This window comes from Alternaria alternata, assembly GCF_001642055.1.
Source record: "Alternaria alternata strain SRC1lrK2f unplaced genomic scaffold CC77scaffold_8, whole genome shotgun sequence".
NCBI lineage: Eukaryota > Fungi > Ascomycota > Dothideomycetes > Pleosporales > Pleosporaceae > Alternaria > Alternaria alternata.
In genome coordinates this window covers 65,554-86,039 of record NW_017306197.1, presented here as the reverse complement: position 1 = coordinate 86,039, position 20,486 = coordinate 65,554, and the positions used below count along the sequence as shown (strand labels likewise).

Sequence of the window (20,486 nt, the reverse complement as noted above, 5' to 3'; positions counted from 1 at the left end):
GCCCCACCATCCAACATACTAACGCCTCGCATACCGGTCTAACCTGATTCAACCCCAGTCCAGTATCCCATAATGGCCTTCAGTTTCGGCTTCTCGGGTGACGATATAGAAGAAGATCCAAACGATGTGCAAGACCAAGGACAGCAGCCAGCAACCACGGACAGTGATGTGCCACCACCGATCCCGGCAAAGACACATGATCTAGATGAATTGGTAAGTATGCGCTTTTGGTGCTTGTGTAATGCAAGTGCATGCGCATAATGATTTCTCATTCTGAAATTTTCAATATCCCTTCCCTTCTTGGAATGTCGTTGACATTGCTGAGTACCGAACTGACATACCACAGCTATCAACCCTGCCAGACAAGCTTTCCTACTCAACTGTCAGCATAACAAGTCCCAAAGGCTTCACAGCCCGTCTTCCACGCCGCGAGCTCTTCGATGTCCGCCTTCAGCTCATGGCCGAAGACGATGGATCTTCTCAGACGCCCCTAACAGGTCTCGATGTACGTTTCACTTTCCCACCAAAATTCCCATCACAGACTCATCCAAGCTAACACTCAAACCAAGGACTCGGACCTCCGCCAAAACGTCTATGAAGGCGGCTACAAGACTTGGGAATGCAGTCTCGATCTTGTCCGATACCTCTTGGATCGTGGTCCGCGGAAGGACCTCGATGACCTGATGCGCGTTGGACACGTTATCGAGATGGGCTGTGGCTCCGCACTTCCTTCTCTTCTCCTATTCCAATACGCAGTGAAAAATCAACTTGGAATTTACTTCACGCTGACAGATTATAACGCCGATGTCATGCGACTCGTTACTCTCCCCAATCTACTCTTGACATGGGTGAGTACACTGAGTGCTGGAGATAGTCAAACGCTGTTCTCGGAAACTGGAAACCCGCTGTTGGAACAAGAGGAGAATGGCGAGTTGTACATCACTCCCGAGATTCTCTCTGCTTTCAAGAGGGTAATGAATGAGACTGGAATTACCATGACATTTATTTCGGGATCTTGGACACCGATTGATGCGCTTCTGGAGATGGTTCCTTCGTCACCAGACTTGAATACTTTCATCCTTGGTTCCGAGACGATCTACTCGCCGGCTTCGCTTACGGCGTTCACGGATGCGATCGTTGCGCTGATGGGGCGGGTCAAGACAGGCAAGACTATGGTGGCGGCGAAGAGAGTTTACTTTGGTGTTGGAGGTAGTGTGGATGGATTCAGGGAGGCTTGTGCACAGAGAGGATGTGTGGCTTATGAAATGGAGTTTGAAGGATTAGGGGATGGTAGCGATGGGGGCGTAAGGAGATGTTTGGTCGAGGTGCAGATGTACTGAATTTGCAAACAATGGAGTTTCAATAAAGTCATAAGCTATGAATGGCGTGGGTATCTAGGCACATACTAGGGGGAAAAGGAAGCCAAGAGACTAAAGACAATCTCATGAACGCCATCATGCCATACCCAAGCACAAACGCAGAGTTATCCAACCTTCTCAATGCCGAGACAGTTCTACTACTTCGCCCTGACCGTGACCGTCGGTCCAGGCAGCTCTCTCCTGCCGTCAGATTCCTCTCCACCACGCATAAGCCTCTTGTATGTCTCCCTCTCTTCCCTCATCTGCTCTCCACGACTGACCTGCAGCCTCTCGACACCCTTCCCAATAGTATCAATGTGGAATTCTAACGAGTAACCACTCGCATATCCCAAGATCTCCGGCGCCGCGACGCCTTCCCGCAGGTTTTCCAACTCAGCCTGGATTTCCTGTAGCTTGAGGAGCGTGTCCGTTACATGATTGACGGCTCTTTTGCGGTACGCGTTGATGTTGGAGAGTAGGTTGAGGGATTTGATATTGGCCTTCACATCCCCGCGGTTTCCACCGAGCTTTGTCCAAAGGCTAGAGAGAAGCTCGTCTTGTCTGCTCGTTATCGTCTGGTCGTCGTTTGTCGCAATCTCATAGATGGTACCTAGTCGCTCGTCGAGATTTTGTAGGACAAGAAGGAGCGCTTGAGCAGTTTGGATGAGACCGGTGATTTCGTCCTTGTTCTTGCTGACGTGTAGGACATATTGGTCGAAGATCTGCTGTTGAAGTGTTGGTGGTGGGGCCACAAATGCGCCTGTGAGCTGGTTGAGGACTCGGCCAACAGCGCCAACTGATGCTTCTTTCTCCGAAATTCCAGACAGTACATTCATGGTCCAGGTATTTGTTGCGATGACGCGGTCCATGGCTGCTCCTATACGGCTGTTGTAGCGGGAGAGATCGAGGGAAGCCTCATTAGCTGTTTGCATAAAGTACTCAAATTCGTTCTCCAGTGCTTTGCGGCTTGGAAGACGAGAGTGTTTGACAAGGATTCGCAAATCGCGAATAGCAAGTTCAGAGTTCTTGATCGTGGCAGGTAACGCAGAAGTATCTTTCGATGCATCCAAGATATCCTCAAATCTACCTTGGACGTTGATAAGTTCCTCAAAATCAGCTTGAGGGCTTTCTGTGCCTGTCGTAACACAGGCAGCGATGAGATAAGAAGAGCCGGGTATAGCACAAACAGGACCCATCACGGCATTTGATACCGTGGAGCGTAGCATGCCGGATGCTATCTGGATACTGAAAACTAGTATACCAACACCAAGTATGACGCCCAGGACCGGTTTGATGAAGTGGCGCAGGGCGTAGGAGAAGATATCCAAGAAATGAGCAAGAAGTGGTGCGGCGACGTTGTCCCAGAAGAGACTCACGTAATGCCATGGGCTCACCTCCCCCTGCTCTTGTGGTGACGACTGTTGATGTTCGCTGGCAGAGCCTCTCATAGAAGAAATGCCAGATGCATGGGGTGGATTTGATGAAGGATTTTGGGCCGGTTTCCTTGCTCGGTTTCGCGGCTGGGGCTTTGCCCCTGGTGACCCATTGTATCCACTCTGCGAGTTGGCCATAGAGGGCATGATGAAGCTTGGCTCGAACGCGTCTTGCCTTTGCGTCCTTTGGTCTGATCCTATTCTCTGCGACTGACTGTTTTTAGTACGACTCGCTGGCTGTCGTACTGGCCGAACTTGTGTTCGATCTGTAGGTGTTGATTGACTGAGGTGGTCACGCTTAGGTCTCGGTGTCACAGGTGTCTGGGGTTCTTGTATCGTTTCTTTGTCGGATCCTTCCAGTTCCACTTCACTGGCTTCGTCGCTAGCGGAGTGAATCGATCCTTCGTCGCCGGATGCGTAGTCAGCGTCACCCCAACTACTGCCCAAGCTGTGTTCGAGTCGATGGGAACGTGCGCTCATGTTCTAAGTTGGTAGTATCTGTGAGTGGGGGCGATGATCGCGTGGGGCAAGGTAAGGATGCGGATTAAGTGGTAGTTATAGGATTAGGGAGTAGCAGTATTTCTAGAGACAGTCCAAACTGTCTCACCAACTGCCCTTTGTGTAGTTGTAGGAGGTTGGGTAGGCGGCTTGCCACTTCCTACGTGTGACGTGGGGCATACCAATCAGGCTTCGAGCGCATACCACGATCAGCTCGCAGCCGAGACACTTAGTGCTTTTGCCATCAGTAAAGTTTCCGTGCGGATGAATGACTCTAGCACGTTACCTCTAGTGCCTGGCTGCACTACTGACTCTGGTGTTGACTTGTGGACGCGTCGACGTCATGTTGGAGCTCGCGGCCGCCAAGACGACTAGCCCAGAAAGTGCATCCTGAACACCACGCGAAGGCGTTGCAGGTATCAGGACTTTCCGATGTCATTACGCCAGCTTTCGTTCGCGCTACGGACTGCACGACAGGCGCAACTAGCATCAGCAACGTGGCGCCAAAATGGCCGTCTCTTTGTGCGGAGCTGCTCTTGCTCTGCGCCTCACCAGTTACAGCACACAGTGACTGTCTCATCTGAGGCACCCGCCAGTGCGCAATTGAACCCTACAACCGGCACCCCGCCTACGCCCTCCCTCGACCACCGAACTCTCGCGCAGACACATAACCTCTTCATTACATCTCCGTACAGCCCTGGCTCACCGCTCATTCTTCCCAACGGCGCCTATGTCTTTCAGAAGTTGCAGTCGTTCCTCCGAGCGCAGTATCCACAATTCGGCTTCCAGGAGGTCATTACACCCATAATATATAAGAAGTCGCTATGGGAGAAGTCAGGACACTGGGAGAACTATGCCGAGGATATGTTCAGTGTGCAGGGGCGAGGTACAACGGCGCAAATTCCAGAAGCAGAAGGTGGAGAGGACGGAGAGTTCGGCCTGAAGCCAATGAACTGTCCAGGCCACTGCTTGCTGTTCAGGGATGAGATCAAGAGTTATAGGGATCTGCCAGTCAGACTTGCCGACTTCAGTGCTCTACACAGGAACGAGATCTCAGGCGCCTTGACAGGTCTGACCAGGGTCCGGCGGTTTCACCAGGACGACGCGCACATCTTCTGTCGACCAGATCAAATCTTGGCCGAGATTGAGCAGACACTTAAGTTTGTGGGCATGGTATACAACACGTTTGGATTAGGTCCCTACAAGCTGCTTCTCTCTACCCGGCCAAAGGATAGCTTCATCGGCACTATTGAGGAATGGGATCGTGCAGAGGAGCAGTTGACTACTGCGTTGAACAACATCGGAAGCGAATGGGCGATCAACGAAGGAGACGGAGCATTCTATGGGCCGAAGATTGACATCATCCTAAAAGATTCGAATGGCAAAGAGCATCAGACGGCAACCATACAGCTGGACTTCCAACTTCCGCAGCGCTTCGACCTACAATACCAGGCATCGCCGGAAGAACTAGAGGCGGGGCCACAATCGTCCATGGACGCAGGTCTAGATCCAGCCCTTCGCCGCCCGGTCATCGTCCACCGCGCTATCTACGGATCCATCGAGCGCTTCATGGCTCTGCTGATCGAACACTATGCCGGCAAATATCCGTTCTGGCTGTCTCCCCGGCCTGCCATCGTCTTGTCGCTGAATTCCGACCCAAAGGTCCTTGAACATGTCTCGCGCATTCAGTCTGTCCTCTCGGGGCTCACACCATCTGACGCACCAGAAATTTCCGCATCGTCACCTAAGCCACTCCCGTTGTCGACCATACACCTTCCCATAGACGTTGACACCAGCGACCGTTCGCTCGGCAAGAAGATCGCTGAAGCAAGGACAAAGAAGTACAACCATATCATCGTCGTCGGTGGTAAGGAGGTTGAGAGCGGCAGCATGAACCTCCAGATCATGAATCAGCCGAACGAGGAATCCACTATAGAGGCGTTGCAAGTCTCCTTAGGAAAGACACTCACTGACAAAGAGCGATCGAAGGCCACTGTGAACGTCGATCTGGATTCTGCTAGAAAATATTTCGAGAATCTAGCCAACTCATTCTTGTAATGCAGAGTCAATCCGCAATCAAAAGCTCGCCCGTCACCAATAATGCACCGTTATGATTACTCCGCATCTAGTCCTACTCTTCACTGTTGTCCTGTGTTGACGTCATCATCAAGTTCATTCTGAACTGTCATGTAGCACGCGTAGCTATTATTCGTTATCGTGTAATTGAGAGATCAAGTGCGGTCGAATGCCCTATTTCGGTTCTGAGATCACTCAAGCACGCTTTCACCCCACGATTTCGGGATGATCATCAAGACAGAATATCATGCAATCAGGTTATGTATATCCAGAAGAATATCACAATAGCATTCATTTTGATTTCACTTCTGCCGGAAAAGTCGCCTGTAGGATCCTTGATGTGCAGCTCGACAACATGGAGGCACAGTGAGCGAACCATCCAGAGCATTCCTGCAACAGGACCATGGTCAGACATCTCAGGTTTTGTCTCCTCAACAATAGCTAAGTTTGTAGATTTCGATGGGACGTAAACCAACTTTTCCCTCTTCATATGTCGGTCTATCTAATTCTGCTTACTCTCACATCCACTTGCTGGACACCGAGAACAACATTCGGACTTACGAACTACATTTCCGAGCGCTCAGAATGTGTTCAGAATACTTGCATAAAGTCCTCCCTGCCTCCCCACACGAGCAGCGTTTGGCCGTCCATCTCGCGCTATCGGCGCCAAAGCCATTCGAACCCTTCGCAAACTGGCTATTTAGAGGCAGCTTGGACACTGTTACCGAATACAAGTGCTTCGCCTAGAAGCACAGCAAGGGTGCATCAAGCCTGGCGATTGGCACCCAGAGAACCATTTCTCGTTCAGCGCATGTAACACAACTGATGCGTACATTTTGACATTTCTGTGTCAAGCTCCTATTTTCCTAAAAGAACGGCAACTTGCGGGTGGCGTGCGCTACCTTCATAATAGAAGGCTGTGGGGTATAAGTTGTAGGAAGTAGTTTGTTCGTGGCAACAGAACGTTCAACGAGGGTTGAAGCGTGCCTGATCCACCACACGGCTGATGTGTACAGGTTTCTCATTCACGAGTAACATGGAGTCTGTACGCTCGCCTGAAACCGAAACTTGAGAAGGACGAATCACCTCGGGTTCAGCCGAACGCATCGTTAACCATTGGGTCACAAGCATACCGAGACAAACTGAGTTACATGTTAGCCTTGTCCATCGTGCTGAAATGTGCAAACTTACTGTCTGTCAGGCACATCAACAGACATGCATGGCTCATCTTCGCAAAAGCCCAGCTGAGGAACAAGCTGTTGTTGCATACAGTGACCATCAACATGAAGCCAGAGCCAACAACGTTTCGAACCAGCATGACTCGCAGGTCGCTCCGAGAAGACGTTCGCATCGAGTGGCGTGTCTTGCCCATCCATTGTCTGAGTCCATGGCTTGGAGAGTCGGATTCCACACAAGTGGTATTGCTAGCGAGACTCCGCATCTTAGGTGCGGCCGAGCCTAAAGCTGGCCGAAGCTGCCACACGAAGATTCCTGTTAGAATGGTGTTGATGAGAATATCCAGCACAATGACCGCCATTGCAGCCTGTGGTTCGATGCCGATCCTGCATATACCAGTCTGATGGTTCAACTCAGAAAACGGATTGACAAACTGCCAGGCCATGATGGCGAAGAACCCGCCGGTAGTCAGGATCGCTCCAACGACGTATAATCTATCTCTCGTACGATCGACGAACGGAGCTCGAACGATATGGACTCGCTCTAGTAAAAAGAGATATCTGGAGGGGTCAGCGTGTGTGCTGCAAGATGACGTCGCGCGCAAAAGGACACTGACAGAGCTATCTTGTCCGCGCCGTACATGACGATGCAGACTCTTATGGCAGCATGGCACTGGCCATCAGTTTGCAAGCCCAGTCCCGATACTTGTATGGCCGTGGCAAACAAGAAGGCTGTGCAGACGAAGCCTTGCGCGAAGACGAGCACGTCAGAAACTCGAGTCTTTGACTTCTGGCCGGCCAGACGGCCAGCTCGGTACCCTGATTGACAGTTAGTAATTGTTTGAACGGTACTTATATACAAAACAGTAGAGAGTTACGACGAGATGCACTTACCCTGGGCCAGTGCAAGAACGACTGCAAACAAGATGCATACTACAACAACTAACACACGATGGGGTGGGCGTTCATCTAGTCTATTGACATAAACGTCGTCCCGATTAACAAGGGTGAGTGGAGACATCGGATGCGCAGCCCCATGAGCGATGGCGATTTGCGTGAATGCGAACAGGGTCGAAAGGATGGGAAATCGCATAATCGTTGCCAAGCTGTCTGTGGAGACACAGGGACTATGTCAGGACATATACTGTCAGTCCACAAAGGGAGCTCAGATCAAGTGTTCATCATCAAAACAATCTACTAGATCTATGTGGTACATAGACCGATTTGTCGCGAGATTAGCGCATTTCCGAGAGTGTCACCGCTGAAGCTTACTTGCAATAGCGCCAGGACTTGTGAGATGGAGATATCTCCGTAGCGCCAAACGTGGACCCCGTAGCGATCCTTCCGCCGCGCCATGTGCGGAGACGTTGCACTTCACCTATAGTAATCGACACCGTTGGGCTCTCAAAGCCCGGATCGACACGAGAGTTTTGACCGCTGCTTCACGTACACCGGAAGTCTCTTCAGCCATGTTCCTGTCGCAAAAATACCATGGTATAGACCCTGATTCTCAAGTATTACAGTAGCTTTCAGACAGAAAACTATGTCTGGATATTAACGGCGAAGTGTCCGGTGAGATTGAGAGGTGTCTTAATCTAGGGCTGCGAATACATTGGATGTCCGTACGCTCCCGACTCGCATTGCTGACATCGAAGGAAACTCTCGCGGCGCGTTCTACCTTTTAGCCTTTGCACATGCCCGCGCACCATGACGCACCGGTCTTGGTCGTCATTGATATCTGTCTCTTTGCCTTTCACATGCTGTGGCTCTCCTTCCGACTCCGCTTCCGCCATGACAGAAGATACGCTATACGATGCATCATGCGCATCCTTTCTAGTTACTCTTATCGCTTTATCCTCCACTATCTTGACCTAAGTTGACTAACTACGGGACAAGCAGATTGCGGTCTGGTTTTGGTATTCTTCTAGAGCTTGCTGAAACTTACATTTTGCACGAAAGTCAACCAGTGAATCTATCTGCGCGTTGTACAAGGTTTCAGAGTTGAGAAACTGTATTTGGTTTACTTAGAAAGAGCTCAATTTAAATTCGGATTCGGATTCGGATTCGGATCCGGTATCAGCATATGCAAGAGGACGATAATGTCGAAAGCCGCAAGGACGGGTGAAGATTGTAAACCAGAAGTTTCTGTTTAGAAAACATTCCGCAATCTAGATTCTATTCGCACTCCAAACATACGGTCTCCGATTTCTCTCGGCCAGACTTCTCATGTCCCTGCTTCCTCAATATTTCTCTGTTTAGTTATATACATTAGGACGTTTCGAGACGCTTGTGAGTGACGGACACGTTACATGTAGGTTTATCCGTATCCCTGTGAGGTTCACCAGTCCGCGTGCAGGTTCTACACAACCAATTTTATTCTTCTTCGCATCAGAAATTTACTGACCGACTGTCTATCCTCACTGTGGCTTGATAAACTCTTGACTAGGACAAACATTGCAACCAATCTGATGTGGGGTCCATTGTCTCCTGACTTCGGTTTACCGGCTCCCAGTGCTGGATACAAACGAACCTACCCGTGCTCCAACTGTCATGGATGAGAACACGTGTTGAAGCCTGGCTTATTGCAATGCTCATGCCGAAGATCAAGGAGTTTGAGGAAAGCAGTGATCCCAGTAGCGAGCGAGAAACAGCACTAGTCTGTGAGAGCGCGGGCGGGTCAGGCTGTCATGTACGAGCCTGTGTGGTAATTCACATTTGGTTGTCATTTTGAGAATACTTCGTTGTACGTATTCTAGTCCCTAGCTGTATAGGACTGTGTCCTGCTTCGCATGATACTGCGTATCCGTAGACTGCCCGACTCTCTCCAGCCCCTATCCATCATTTGATTGCGAGCTCAACTAAGCTTCGAGTTCTTCCTTGCCTATAGCTGTCGTATCGATAGATTCCCAGGTTGGTCAGTTATCGCTGAAGATATTGCGTATGTTGGGCGATGCTAAAACATCATCGAGCCAACAAGCAGTTGTAAATCTCCAGGATAATTCACCAGGCAGAAGAAACGTCGGCATCGACCGCCGCAGTGGTATCATCAGCCCAATTGCCTGTCGACTCAACAGGAGCAACGCCCCAACTTCCAGCTGCAGCTGTCGAATCCCCGATACCACCCCAGTCACCGCCGGTGTTCTCAGCAGGAGGCTCCGGGCATCGCTTCTCGCCATGACCGAAGTTGTTACAGTTACGGCACTTGACTCGGCTCCAGTCACGAGGCTTTGGACACTCGCGCGATGCGTGACCCTCCTCATCGCAATTGCGGCACTTCATCACACGAGGCTTGTCGCACTCACGTGACATATGGCCCTCATCTCCGCAGTTATGGCAAGCCCGGCCGCCACCACCAGCCATAGGTTTTCGAGGCTGAGTGCAGTCGGTCTTGCGATGGCTGATGAGACGTTAGCACGGCACTAGTAAATAGTACGAAGATATTAGACTTACCCGGTCTCACCGCAGTTGAAGCAAGCTTGACCACCGGTGCCCTGAGGACAGTCGCGCTTCTGGTGACCGGTCTGACCGCAGCCGTAGCAGGCACGATCGCCGCCGCCACCGCCACCTCCACCAGATGGGCAGTTGCGCTTCTGATGTCCAGTTTGACCGCACCCGTAACAGGCCCGATCGCCACCACCGGTGTTGTTATAGCTTGAAGTGTTGGTAGTAGCGAAATCGCCACCAGAGCCCCAGCCATCGTTGGTAGAATTAGCAGCACCGCCGAACTCGTTGGCATTTGCGAATTGACCAGCACCGCCGAATTCGTTGCTGTCGCCGAAGCCAGCCGCGTCGCCGCCGAAGCTACCTCCGGGATTCTTCAACTTCTCTAGCTCTTCACGTTCTTTAGCTTCAGCCGCACGGTGCTTCCTAGAGTTCTTGTGACTGGCCCAGTCCTTAGTAAGGATCTGGCGATCGCAGACTTCGCAAAGAGACATGCGAGCGACATGCTCCTTCGCCTTGGGGTAGGGATTGGCCACAAGATTTGACATGATAGCAGTTGAGCCACGAGCCATGATGCGGATTCTTTGAGAAAGAAGGGACTGAGTCTGGGCGTAGTATAGGTTAGCTGTTTGTGCCTTGGAAAGAAGTGGCGGTTCACTGAGGTGCAGCAGATGTAGGACGTGGCATCGATAGCTGCTGCTGAAGTATAGCTTCGAGCGTGTGCTATGCTTGACCGAGGGCTAAAGTCGGTAATGTGCTCATGCAAACTCGTGGAGCAAACTGTCTCAACTTGGAGACTTACAGTCTAGACACTGGAAGGGAGAGAGACTTACATTGTGCGGTGAGAGTGGGTATCGTAGACAGTCGGCAATACAATCGGCGTCTGCTGATAGTATAACCAATCTCGTACGTCGTTGGTGATATCGTGAGGCGAGGTAGTAGAGACTGAAGGTGAGCGAGGAAAATCTTATACAGGCAGGCGCGACGTAGCATGGACCCTGCTCCGACAACAACAAACACTCGAAGCGAGACCGAACATAAGCCGGAAGATGCAATATGGGAGGTGGTGGAAGGAAAGAGAGCATGGAGACAGCGTCGCCAGTATGCATGTCGGGTACCAACAGTACCGGATGAAAAATGACAGGTCACTCGGGAAGGGTTACACGAGAGCTGGTGATGAGAAATAGTAGAGCCACAAAACGAGGTGATTGGAGAACATCAAAGTGTGCCTCTCAACGCGTATATACAGCCATGGAACCATTGAATGGTATGTGTAGACCTACATACTTACAAGAAGTCCCTGCGCTCAAGGGCTTGTCTCTCGAAGTGCTTCGGCGTGGAGTTCCTTGGAATACTAGAAAGTGGATGCTTGGAGATTGACAGGATGAAGGATGCGGTTCAGCATGCAGATGTCAATGTAGTTCCGATGTACATTTGTTCCAAGGACCGCTTTACCTATGTGGTACTCAAGCACCTGCAGGCACCCCATCTTCGGCATCAGCCTCTTCTTCCTCCCTCTGACTCTCACTCTTTATCGGTTCTTTCCAACCTGTACCGGCCTGTACAAGAACAACAATAACCGAAAGCCCTACGGCGCAGAGAAACAACGCCTTGAGTGCATCCGCATATGCCCCAACGGCAACGATCCTATCCTTACCTTCCAGTTTCCCCACAAGTGCAGGACTTCCCAGCAACCTCCTAATAAGCTCACCGCGGCCTTTCAGCCCTGCTTTCGCAAAGCCCCTGTCCAGAGACTTGTGCAGCACACGGACGAAGTAGCCACCACCAATCGCTGAGCCAAAAGAGCCAGAAAAGCCGCGGAAGGTAGCAAGGAGGGAGATGACAATCGGATGGACCTCTGGCAGCGTAAGATGTAGGAGATGGACTAATGCGTAGTTTGTTGCAGCACCGGTGACAAGGCCGTTGAGGAAGACCATGGCAACGTATAGAGCCCATGGACTTGTGGGCGTGGAGATGAGGGCGAGCACAGCCATCGTGATTGGGAAAAGTGCCATGGCGACAACAGTATGGAGGTAGAAGCTGCCTGTGCGTTTGATGTGAAAGATGCCAGCAAGAAGACCGCCAGTTGCGAAGCCGGTATTCGTAGGGATGAGAATCGAGCCAGCAACGGCGGGCGCCCAGCCTCGAACGGCAAGCGCATACACGGGCGTGTAGAAAAGGATACTCCAACGAGCCATCATGAAACCAGTCGTGGCGAGGCAGGTCAATAGGGTACCGCGCGACCGCAGCACAGAGACTGGAATGACAGGGTCACCAGCGACGTAGGCCTCGTTGAGAACGAAGACTGGCAGAGCGAGGGCCGATAGAATGATGGGTGTTGGGAGGACCTTTGGACCAGACAAGCCGAGAAGAAAGAGTACAATGGTGGTGGTCAGGAGGAGCGCTCCAGAGTAGTCGATGCGGGCGAGCTTCTCACGAATCGAGAGGCTTTCGTACTTGATGTTCTTTGATGTATGGCTAGCTGGAATAGAGAACAGCAGACCCAAGCCGGCCACTAAGCTTATTGGTGCTTGTATACCAAAAAGTGGTTTCTGCACGTGTCAATAAGCGACTGACGATGACTTGGAGTTAGAGTAACAGCTTACCCATCCGATCCTGGGTTCAAGCGCACCCGCTATCACCGCTCCTAGCGAGACACCGACCGTCATTGCAGTGTTGGCAAGACCCATGTAGAGGCCTCTCCGTTTTGGGCTAGTCATCTGAATCGCCATGATACTAGCAACAATGAAGATGCCACCACCACCAGCTCCGGTCACCACGCGACCAAGAATGAAGTGCTCGAAAGATACGGAGGTGGACGTTATGACCGATCCAATGCAGATCAACATGGTGGAAAAGAACATGCATAGACGCGGACTAAAGACCTGACATAGTCGTCCCATTAAGGGAGCGAGAGAGGACATGGCGATGAGGTACGAAGAAGTAAACCAGCTAGCGGTTTCGAAGGCATCTAAGTCTGCAGCAATAGATGACTGGGTTGTGGTAAGGATGGAGATGTTTGTGGCTACCATAGCAATTAGAACGTCGTTTGAAAAAGTACCGCGAGAATATAATACCAAATGGCTTCTACTAGTTTGCCATGGTGCATAACCTCACTCATCTAAGCATGGCACAACACATAGTCCAAAGTGGGAAGAGAAATCATGCTGATGGTGCTTCAGACATCGGATAGACATACCTTGGAGAAAAATCAAAAGACCGACAGATCCGACAATAAGTGACCCTCTTAACGTCGAGATGGCTGCTTCACCATCTTTACTATCTCTGTCCGACAAGCTTGGCGACGTCGAACGCCGAAGTAGAGGCGCGCGCTCTGATGAGGCGTTCAAGACTGCCATGATGTAGGTTCTTCGATACGATTTCAGGGGACAAGAAAAGTGCTATCAAAGAGCGATAGTGGGAAGATGAACATCGCGTAGGAAAACGCGTAGGAACAAGACGGGAATCATGATTATGATACGTGCAAGGATGTTAGTGCTTCCATCGATGACAAATGCGGAAAGAGGTCGGTTGTCCTTGCCCGCAGGCTTTCGTCCGCGAAAGAAGCAAGAAAGCGACGGAGAAATATCGCGAGAGCGCGGAAGCTTGATGCAAGCGAGGACGTTTGCCAGATTCCTATGAGTGAAAGCCGGGAAAGTACGCGGCGATGTTGCGGCGCGCGAACGTGTGACATAAGTGACGTCAACGCTCATTGGCTGCAGAAGCCACGCATCGGGGGGCGTAACTGCCGTGATAGTGGAAAGCTGGCCTCTACAAACAACTGCACCACGACTGCGTACAAGTAGTCGCGCCTCTGCTTCGGACCCCCGCGAGATGACGCCATGAGTTCCTTTCTTCCCATTACTTTGAATTTCGACACATACCCGCAATGAGGCCGCAGCTACAGCGGCTTGTGCCGCTTCTTTTTGGTACGTATTTGCACATGCGACTGAAGTAGCTTCTGACTGACTGGTAGACCCGCAGTCTTTCTCTCATTATTCTTATGCGTTTCTTCGGGGCAGACCAGAGAGGCTTGGAGGTCGGGATGGGGGAACATAGAAGGAGATGTGAACCCAGACCAGGGCGTACTGGCCTTTGACGATGCTATGGCGCTTCTACACACGATCAAACCGGCTGCGGCGCCATGGTGGAATTTCGATAAAAAGTCTGGCATACTGGGTACCAGCGCGTACTACGCCAAGGAAGTCTTCTTCCTGCTCTTCATGAATGGACCGCCGCAGCAGGAGCTGTTGACCACGAACCCGCAGCCCAAGAAACTTGGACATTCCCTGTCACAGGCCGTTGACTTGTTGGAAGAAGCCGCGGCCCAGAAGAACCCCGATGCAATCTTTACTCTCGCCGAGATGAACTTCTACGGCAACTACACGCACCCGCGCAACTACTCCGAGGCCTTTCGAAGATACCACGAGCTCGCGACTCTGAATGGAAATGCCTCGGCACAGCACATGGTTGGCTTCATGCACGCGACTGGCATCGGCGGGGCAGTCAAGCAAGACCAGTCCAAGGCTATGCTATACTACACGTTGGGCGCTGAAGGTGGAGACGTACGGTCAGAAATGGCTGTTGCGTATAGACATTCGGCGGGCATATCAACTCCGCGGAACTGTGACGAGGCTGTACATTTCTACAAAGCGGCGGCTGAGAAGGCTATTGCATACATGCGGTCTGGTCCACCAGGCGGGCATTCTATGCCGCGAGAGTCGTACAATATCGCCGACGATCAAGGCGGTGTGTATGGCGAAGGTGCAAGTACGAGCAGTTCGGGACCCAACGCCAAGGTTGCAAGCGCTCAATCTGATGCCTTCTCCTCCCTCGACGACGTCTTCGAATACATGGATCTGCAGGCCCGAAAGGGTGATGCAAGGGCCACATTCAATCTTGCTAAACTCAATTACGACGGCGCACGAACGTTGAAGCGAGACCTTCCGGCGGCTAAGAAACGGTTCTTGGAACTTGCCCGCATGTACTGGACAAAGGACGGAAAGATTAACGCAAATGTATCGCCGACTACCGAGAAGCTAGCTGCGAAGGCCGCTGGCTATCTTGGCCGGATGTTCCTGCGCGGCGAGGGTATGCCACAAAGTTTCGAGATCGCGAGAACCTGGTTTCGACGTGGCATGGAGTTAGGTGATGCACTGTCGCAGTACTCGATGGGTATCATGTATCTGAAAGGCCTAGGCGTGCCTCAGGACGCTGTAAAGGCTGCTGAACTGTTCGGCGCAGCTGCAGACCAGGATTTGGCAGTAGCACAAGTCCGACTTGGTGCGCTCTTCCTGGACCAAGGCGATATCGCTATCGCGGCTAAATACTTTGAGCTTGCAGCTAGGCATGGGCATCTCGAGGCCTTCTACTACTTAGCTGAAATGACGAACAACGGCATCGCTCGCACCAAGTCTTGTCCTCTAGCGGCCACATATTACAAGATCGTCGCAGAGAAGGCCGAGCTTGTCTCTACATCTTTTCCAGAAGCCAATGAGGCTTACGCGAATGGCGACCTAGAGACTGCACTCGTTAGCTACATGATGGCAGCTGAACAAGGCTTCGAGGTTGGGCAGGCTAACGTCGCCTACCTTCTCGACCAAGTCAAGCCTCGCTTTACCTTAGACTCGCTCGTTCCCTTCATGAAGCAGAAGCCTTCGCTGGCTAGCGATGCATTCCTGGCGCTAGTATATTGGACGCGCTCTGCAGAACAGAAGAATGTCGACGCCATGGTCAAGATGGGAGATTACTATCTGATGGGTCTCGGAACACATCCTGATTCCGAAAAGGCTGTGGCTTGTTATACAGCAGCAGCAGAGACCATGCGAAGCGCACAAGCCATGTGGAATTTGGGTTGGATGCACGAGAATGGCATCGGCATTGATCAAGACTTCCATCTTGCCAAAAGACATTATGATCTTGCCTTGGAGACAAATCCGCGCGAGGCTTACCTACCCGTCATCCTAGCGTTGTACAAACTCAGGATCCGGAGTTGGTGGAATACCTTCACAAATGGCAACATCAAGTCTATCCAAGAGGAGCCCGGTAAGACGCCACTTCTGAAAACATTTCGACCGATCTGGTACTAATCTGGCTGCAGTCGTCAAGAAACAATGGACACTTTCGGAGTGGCTCAACGCTTTCCTCGAAGCCGAACTCGCCGGCTGGGATGAATACGAGCCTGATGACTTCGATGACACACATACAGCCGGCGACGACTACTACGGTGACGGCTACCACGGCGACGATATTGATTCGGATATTCTCGAGTCGCTCATCATTCTGGCTCTGAGCGGCGCTTTGGCATTCTTGCTGTACTACAGGACACAGAGGCAGAGAAGACAAGAGGAAGAGAGAAGACGGCAACAGGAACAACAACAGCAGCTGAATCAGGGAATGCCGGTGCAGCAACAGCAGGCGGAAGGACAGCCGCCACCAGACAGAGGACTGTTTCCAAATCCGAACGACCCTGATTTCATGAATTGGGTAGCAGGTGGCGTAGGTCATTGAAGCATTCTTACATGGCGTTTAGGCAGCCGACGAGCAACGATAGATTCCATGCAAAAATTCAACGGTAGTTCGTCAACGTACGTAGCCCTTCACTGCACAAACGTGATCTACAGATGAGGAAGCTTGCATGTTTTTGGGTGAATTGAATTCTCTACACCAATTCCTGGGTACAAATAGAGTGGATTGTGGGGGAGTCGCAGATCTGCCTGCACACAACATATCGACTCCCACCAACCTACTCCTGCGTCATGGAGATGCCCCAGGATTACATCAAGTTACACATCAAATCTACCATCAAAGACGCTCTTCGGCGTAGGAGCAAGCAGACGTTCCCGTGCCCAGATACCCTTGACGGTCTTCGCGCAGTTATCGAGGCCCAGGATCCCCAACCAGCATGCAACTGTGATCAGTGTGATCCGCGTTTCTACAAGTCCCATTGGAACTGCAAGATACATCCACACGACCATCCCAAACTCAAACCCGACAGCACCGAAAACGAGTTCGGAAATCAGTGCTACAAACCCTTGAAAATGAACGTTGCGCTCCGTGCTGAAGCAATGGAACTGACTAGAACAGCAGTGAAATACTTCGACCGCCCACTGGAATCTCTTAATAACACGCAACTAGCCGCTTTGATGAACCTTCAAATATGGGTTCAAGAGCACATGTCACTGTTCTTTGCCATCACACCATCCACACCATCTGCAAGTCTTGACACAATCTTCCCTGAATCTTCAATGCGCGAGCTTTGGAAGCATATCAACATTCTATTCTTCGGCTCCGACATTCCACGTCGCCTCTCCTGCTTTCGTTGGGCTACTACTCCCCTACACCCCAGATATGAAACGGCAATCGGCGTGGCGTCTGTGCGTTATTTTCGCTACAGCATCGTCATACTACCATCTATAGACTGCATTTTGATGCTCAGCACGCTTTTACACGAAGCCTGTCATATATTCCTTCGTTACTATGCCTGCCAAGCTTGTTGGAGTACGGAATGGAACCTAAATACAGTGGGACACAGGCGCGCATGGCAAGTTCTTGCGTCGGCTGTGGAACGCAAATTTGTAGAGTTCACAGGCCTGCCGGCTGATCTTGGTCGTCTCGATTCGTTACGAGCGCACTGGGACGACTGCTGGCCATTACCTAGTATTCACGAATTAGCAGACTGGCAGCTAGACAGGCCAACATTGATGCCGATTTACGTGAATGATTTACATAAGGCAGTTCGGGGGTACGTGGGACTAGACGGAGGAGACGATAAAGTTAGAGACTTTCCGCTAAGAGGGTTCATGGAATATTGGTGGGTAGACACGAAGCAGGCTGAACTTATCGCAAAGGAAGGGAGGTTGGGAGATGGCACAGGTTTATTCGAAGAAAAGACGTTGGTGTGTCGTGCTGACATGAGCTGCGGAGGGATGGAGCGCGAGCAAGAACAGTCTGACGGAGAGGTAGAGAGAGAACACGAAAGGATCTGAGAGAAGCACAAAGGTGAGGGTAGTATATTTTGCACAAAATGAACCACGTTGATCTTTAAATACATTGTTAAGTTAGGACCCTCGATGCCAATGCGAAGGAGTACAGCAACCACACCATATCATCTCAAAGGCTTTCCCACACTATTCCTTTTGCCACCGCATTACAACAAACCATGTTCTCTGCAGCATATATGAGCGTCAAATCGCCTATATTAGCAAAGGGTCGCAAGATCAGATTTCTCTCAGAGCTCTGGCTCATCTTGGACAGCCCTGCTTCTGGTTGAAACTAAACCACCATAGTCGCACCAAGAAAGACCATTGGCTCCAATTGCTGCGTCGTAAGCAAGTTGCCGATTTGTCTTTCGTCGCCTTTTGTGTAAGCTGGGTGCCAGTAAATCTATTCTGGAGGAAGAATCGGAAGCCGTGGTGTGCTGTTTGGCCACCGATGAAAAGTGGATAGATTGATCTTCTGGAGTTTGATTGGCCACTTCCTGACGAGAACTATGCGCAAAAGGTGTTTCTGATGTAGGAAGAACCCTCGGAACCCCAAAGTTTCCTGATTTGGTTGGCGTGCTTGAAGCGAGGTCGTTCGAGGTGGGGAGTATGACATGCCGTTCATAGGCCCCATCATCAGTCATTTGCGTATCCGTTGGGTTCTCTCCTCTGTATCGCTTTTGTCGGCCCTCGAAGGCCAATCTGGCTTCGAAAATCTCCATCATTATGGTATCGTGGCGAAAAAGATCAGCCGAGCACAAATCGCCAAACAGATTTCGCATGCTAAGCTCGGGTGTCCAATGAACATCGTCAACAGTGCATGGAAATACATCTCTAGGACTGAAGGCCCTAACAAGGCCACGAAGTTCGGAGTATGAAGAATGGCGGCTGTATGGAAATCGAATCGTCCCATTAGACGGCAGTTCCATTCCGGAGTCTTTTGAAGCATTAGATGACAATATAGAGACGAGAGTTTCCAAAGACACATCGTCTTGCGTGTCATGAATGTGCTTTTGAAGCTGCATGTCCAGGTCGAGTTTGCCATCTTCGATGAGAGTACGCCGTACCAACGCAACTACTTTCGCGAGCAAACGCTCATCCTCTATGGATGCAGCACAGAGCTCCAACAACTTATCTATGCCGCCCACTCCACCAGACTCTAGCTCTTCTTTCTGATCGAGATCACCCTTGCCACCTCCAGCGCCTAGTTCGGCGATATCCACTCCGTCGGTGCGCGTAACGATGGGGATGATGTGTATGATCTCTGCGTTCGAATCGCGGTCCAGGACAGAACAACCCATGCCACGCTCACAACTATGAATGCGGACGTCCTCCTGAGACGTTAGACAACCCGGTTGTATGTGATTTCCATTCCTAACACCGCATAAAGCAGGAGCCTCGCGGATCTCCAGTCCAGATTCTTGAAGCGGCTTGTTACTTGCTGGGACATCAAGGCCTGCTTCTCGCAATTGCCGCTTATCTAGCGTAGACAATGAACCGTATACACGCGCTCGATACTCGTCAAGATGTATGCGCGAGTGTAGGAATGCAGAGAGCGCTATCCATACGTTCTCATATCCAAACGTCCAAGAATGGAAGTAAAAGATTGTATCGCGCGGATACTCACCGACCTTGTCCAGCAGCTCTTGTATGCCTTGTGCTTTACTCGGAAATTGTCGATAGGGCTCCTTTTTTGTAGCGAAAGTCGTGTCCAAATACATGCAATCGAGCTCTCGGTTTCCGAGTGAATATGGCAATAGTACTGGGTTTTGTACTATTGAGTTTACCCACCATTCTTCCGCACGGATATCGCCGGTGTACAGTATTGCTTTACCATTGCCCTCGATCAGAAACATGACGGCACCGACGCAATGGTTCGCATCGATAAGAGTTACCCTGATACTGTTTCCTGGCGCTAATTCAATCAAGGTTGGTGTGTCAAGAGGGAGCGCCTTAGCCAGTTTGCGCATGCTTCTGTCGTAAGTGACATTGCTACTCTCGAGGATACCCTTAGCAAAGTTGACACGATAGTAAAATTTCTCTAGTCGCAGCAGTATCTACAAGACATGTCAGTTTTACAGTGAAGTTCATCAGAGCCGAACGAGTTTATTAATCACCTCCTTAGTCGCAGCTGAACAGTACACAAACGGAGCGCGTAACGACTCGAGGCCGGCCAAATGATCAGAGTGTACATGACTCAAGAAGCATGCTAACGGCGCCTTGTGCTCCGGTTGCTGACGGAAACAATCTATCCTGATGTGGGGAAATTCTAAAGCAAGATGTTAGTCTGCATATCGATTGAGAAGGGTAGCGCAACAATGTTCACCAGCTATGACGCCTCTGAAAGTGGACATATGTGCGGAAGGTATTGCAGGGGGCGCAACATTTCCAATGTCGCTAGAATGTCAAGGAGCTAGCTGATGATACAAGCAAACAACATGTCGGTGACCAAAAGCTACTCACGAACATCATCGGGAATGAGAGACCCGTCGATCTTAGCGTTGTTCGTCAGGGTTCGGGGCA

General features: G+C 50.9%; 8 protein-coding genes across 8 annotated transcripts; 4 read left to right on the top strand and 4 right to left on the bottom strand.

Moving 5' to 3' along the window:
* Positions 1–21: 21 nt before the first annotated feature.
* Positions 22–1,578, top strand: CC77DRAFT_1019355 (hypothetical protein). The gene is made up of 3 exons (XM_018524816.1): positions 22–213; positions 347–505; positions 570–1,578. Exons 1-3 carry the CDS (start codon positions 73–75, stop codon positions 1,338–1,340), a joined length of 1,071 nt encoding a protein of 356 aa, XP_018386840.1. The 5' UTR covers positions 22–72; the 3' UTR covers positions 1,341–1,578.
* Positions 1,429–3,620, bottom strand: CC77DRAFT_800416 (hypothetical protein). The gene is made up of 3 exons (XM_018533238.1): positions 3,576–3,620; positions 3,472–3,524; positions 1,429–3,274 (listed from the first exon to the last, which is right to left on the bottom strand). Exon 3 carries the CDS (start codon positions 3,269–3,271, stop codon positions 1,517–1,519), a length of 1,755 nt encoding a protein of 584 aa, XP_018386839.1. The 5' UTR covers positions 3,272–3,274; positions 3,472–3,524; positions 3,576–3,620; the 3' UTR covers positions 1,429–1,516.
* Positions 3,548–5,782, top strand: CC77DRAFT_1019353 (class II aaRS and biotin synthetase). Its single transcript, XM_018524815.1, has one exon. It carries the CDS (start codon positions 3,722–3,724, stop codon positions 5,345–5,347), a length of 1,626 nt encoding a protein of 541 aa, XP_018386838.1. The 5' UTR covers positions 3,548–3,721; the 3' UTR covers positions 5,348–5,782.
* A 549-nt stretch (positions 5,783–6,331) lies between these two features.
* Positions 6,332–7,561, bottom strand: CC77DRAFT_1030247 (hypothetical protein; the record flags this gene model as incomplete). The annotated part of the gene is made up of 4 exons (XM_018526576.1): positions 6,332–6,507; positions 6,557–7,101; positions 7,158–7,359; positions 7,435–7,561. 4 exons carry the CDS (start codon positions 7,559–7,561, stop codon positions 6,332–6,334), a joined length of 1,050 nt encoding a protein of 349 aa, XP_018386837.1.
* Positions 7,562–11,268: 3,707 nt separating this feature from the next.
* On the bottom strand, positions 11,269–13,199 carry CC77DRAFT_800249 (MFS general substrate transporter). The gene is made up of 2 exons (XM_018533235.1): positions 12,588–13,199; positions 11,269–12,533 (listed from the first exon to the last, which is right to left on the bottom strand). The coding sequence occupies exons 1-2, from the start codon at positions 13,011–13,013 to the stop codon at positions 11,448–11,450; spliced, it is 1,512 nt and encodes a 503-aa protein (XP_018386836.1). The 5' UTR covers positions 13,014–13,199; the 3' UTR covers positions 11,269–11,447.
* Positions 13,200–13,752: 553 nt separating this feature from the next.
* CC77DRAFT_1093768 (HCP-like protein) lies at positions 13,753–16,569 on the top strand. The gene is made up of 3 exons (XM_018529700.1): positions 13,753–13,910; positions 13,966–16,026; positions 16,082–16,569. The coding sequence occupies exons 1-3, from the start codon at positions 13,871–13,873 to the stop codon at positions 16,489–16,491; spliced, it is 2,511 nt and encodes an 836-aa protein (XP_018386835.1). The 5' UTR covers positions 13,753–13,870; the 3' UTR covers positions 16,492–16,569.
* Positions 16,570–17,117: 548 nt separating this feature from the next.
* On the top strand, positions 17,118–17,989 carry CC77DRAFT_1019348 (hypothetical protein). The gene has a single exon (XM_018524814.1). It carries the CDS (start codon positions 17,127–17,129, stop codon positions 17,967–17,969), a length of 843 nt encoding a protein of 280 aa, XP_018386834.1. The 5' UTR covers positions 17,118–17,126; the 3' UTR covers positions 17,970–17,989.
* Positions 17,990–18,026: 37 nt separating this feature from the next.
* CC77DRAFT_986568 (hypothetical protein) lies at positions 18,027–20,412 on the bottom strand. The gene is made up of 3 exons (XM_018536223.1): positions 20,290–20,412; positions 20,081–20,232; positions 18,027–20,020 (listed from the first exon to the last, which is right to left on the bottom strand). The coding sequence occupies exons 1-3, from the start codon at positions 20,315–20,317 to the stop codon at positions 18,212–18,214; spliced, it is 1,989 nt and encodes a 662-aa protein (XP_018386833.1). The 5' UTR covers positions 20,318–20,412; the 3' UTR covers positions 18,027–18,211.
* Between the last annotated feature and the right edge of the window lie 74 nt (positions 20,413–20,486).

Excerpts from the sequence above, each read along its gene's own strand:
- CC77DRAFT_986568 (XM_018536223.1), bottom strand. The coding sequence starts at position 20,317 with ATGTCCACTTTCAGAGGCGTCATAGCTG. Across the intron at positions 20,233-20,289 it reads TTTCAGAGGCGTCATAGCTG|AATTTCCCCACATCAGGATA; the intron begins GTGAACATTGTT and ends ATCTTGCTTTAG. Across the intron at positions 20,021-20,080 it reads GTTCAGCTGCGACTAAGGAG|ATACTGCTGCGACTAGAGAA; the intron begins GTGATTAATAAA and ends CATGTCTTGTAG.
- CC77DRAFT_1093768 (XM_018529700.1), top strand. The coding sequence starts at position 13,871 with ATGAGGCCGCAGCTACAGCGGCTTGTGCCGCTTCTTTTTG. Across the intron at positions 13,911-13,965 it reads GCTTGTGCCGCTTCTTTTTG|TCTTTCTCTCATTATTCTTA; the intron begins GTACGTATTTGC and ends GTAGACCCGCAG. Across the intron at positions 16,027-16,081 it reads GTCTATCCAAGAGGAGCCCG|TCGTCAAGAAACAATGGACA; the intron begins GTAAGACGCCAC and ends ATCTGGCTGCAG.
- CC77DRAFT_1019348 (XM_018524814.1), top strand. The coding sequence starts at position 17,127 with ATGAACCTTCAAATATGGGTTCAAGAGCACATGTCACTGTTCTTTGCC.
- CC77DRAFT_800416 (XM_018533238.1), bottom strand. The coding sequence starts at position 3,271 with ATGAGCGCACGTTCCCATCGACTCGAACACAGCTTGGGCAGTAGTTGG.
- CC77DRAFT_1019353 (XM_018524815.1), top strand. The coding sequence starts at position 3,722 with ATGTCATTACGCCAGCTTTCGTTCGCGCTACGGACTGCACGACAGGCG.
- CC77DRAFT_1019355 (XM_018524816.1), top strand. The coding sequence starts at position 73 with ATGGCCTTCAGTTTCGGCTTCTCGGGTGACGATATAGAAGAAGATCCA. Across the intron at positions 214-346 it reads CACATGATCTAGATGAATTG|CTATCAACCCTGCCAGACAA; the intron begins GTAAGTATGCGC and ends GACATACCACAG. Across the intron at positions 506-569 it reads CGCCCCTAACAGGTCTCGAT|GACTCGGACCTCCGCCAAAA; the intron begins GTACGTTTCACT and ends ACTCAAACCAAG.
- CC77DRAFT_800249 (XM_018533235.1), bottom strand. The coding sequence starts at position 13,013 with ATGGTAGCCACAAACATCTCCATCCTTACCACAACCCAGTCATCTATT. Across the intron at positions 12,534-12,587 it reads TTGAACCCAGGATCGGATGG|AAACCACTTTTTGGTATACA; the intron begins GTAAGCTGTTAC and ends TGACACGTGCAG.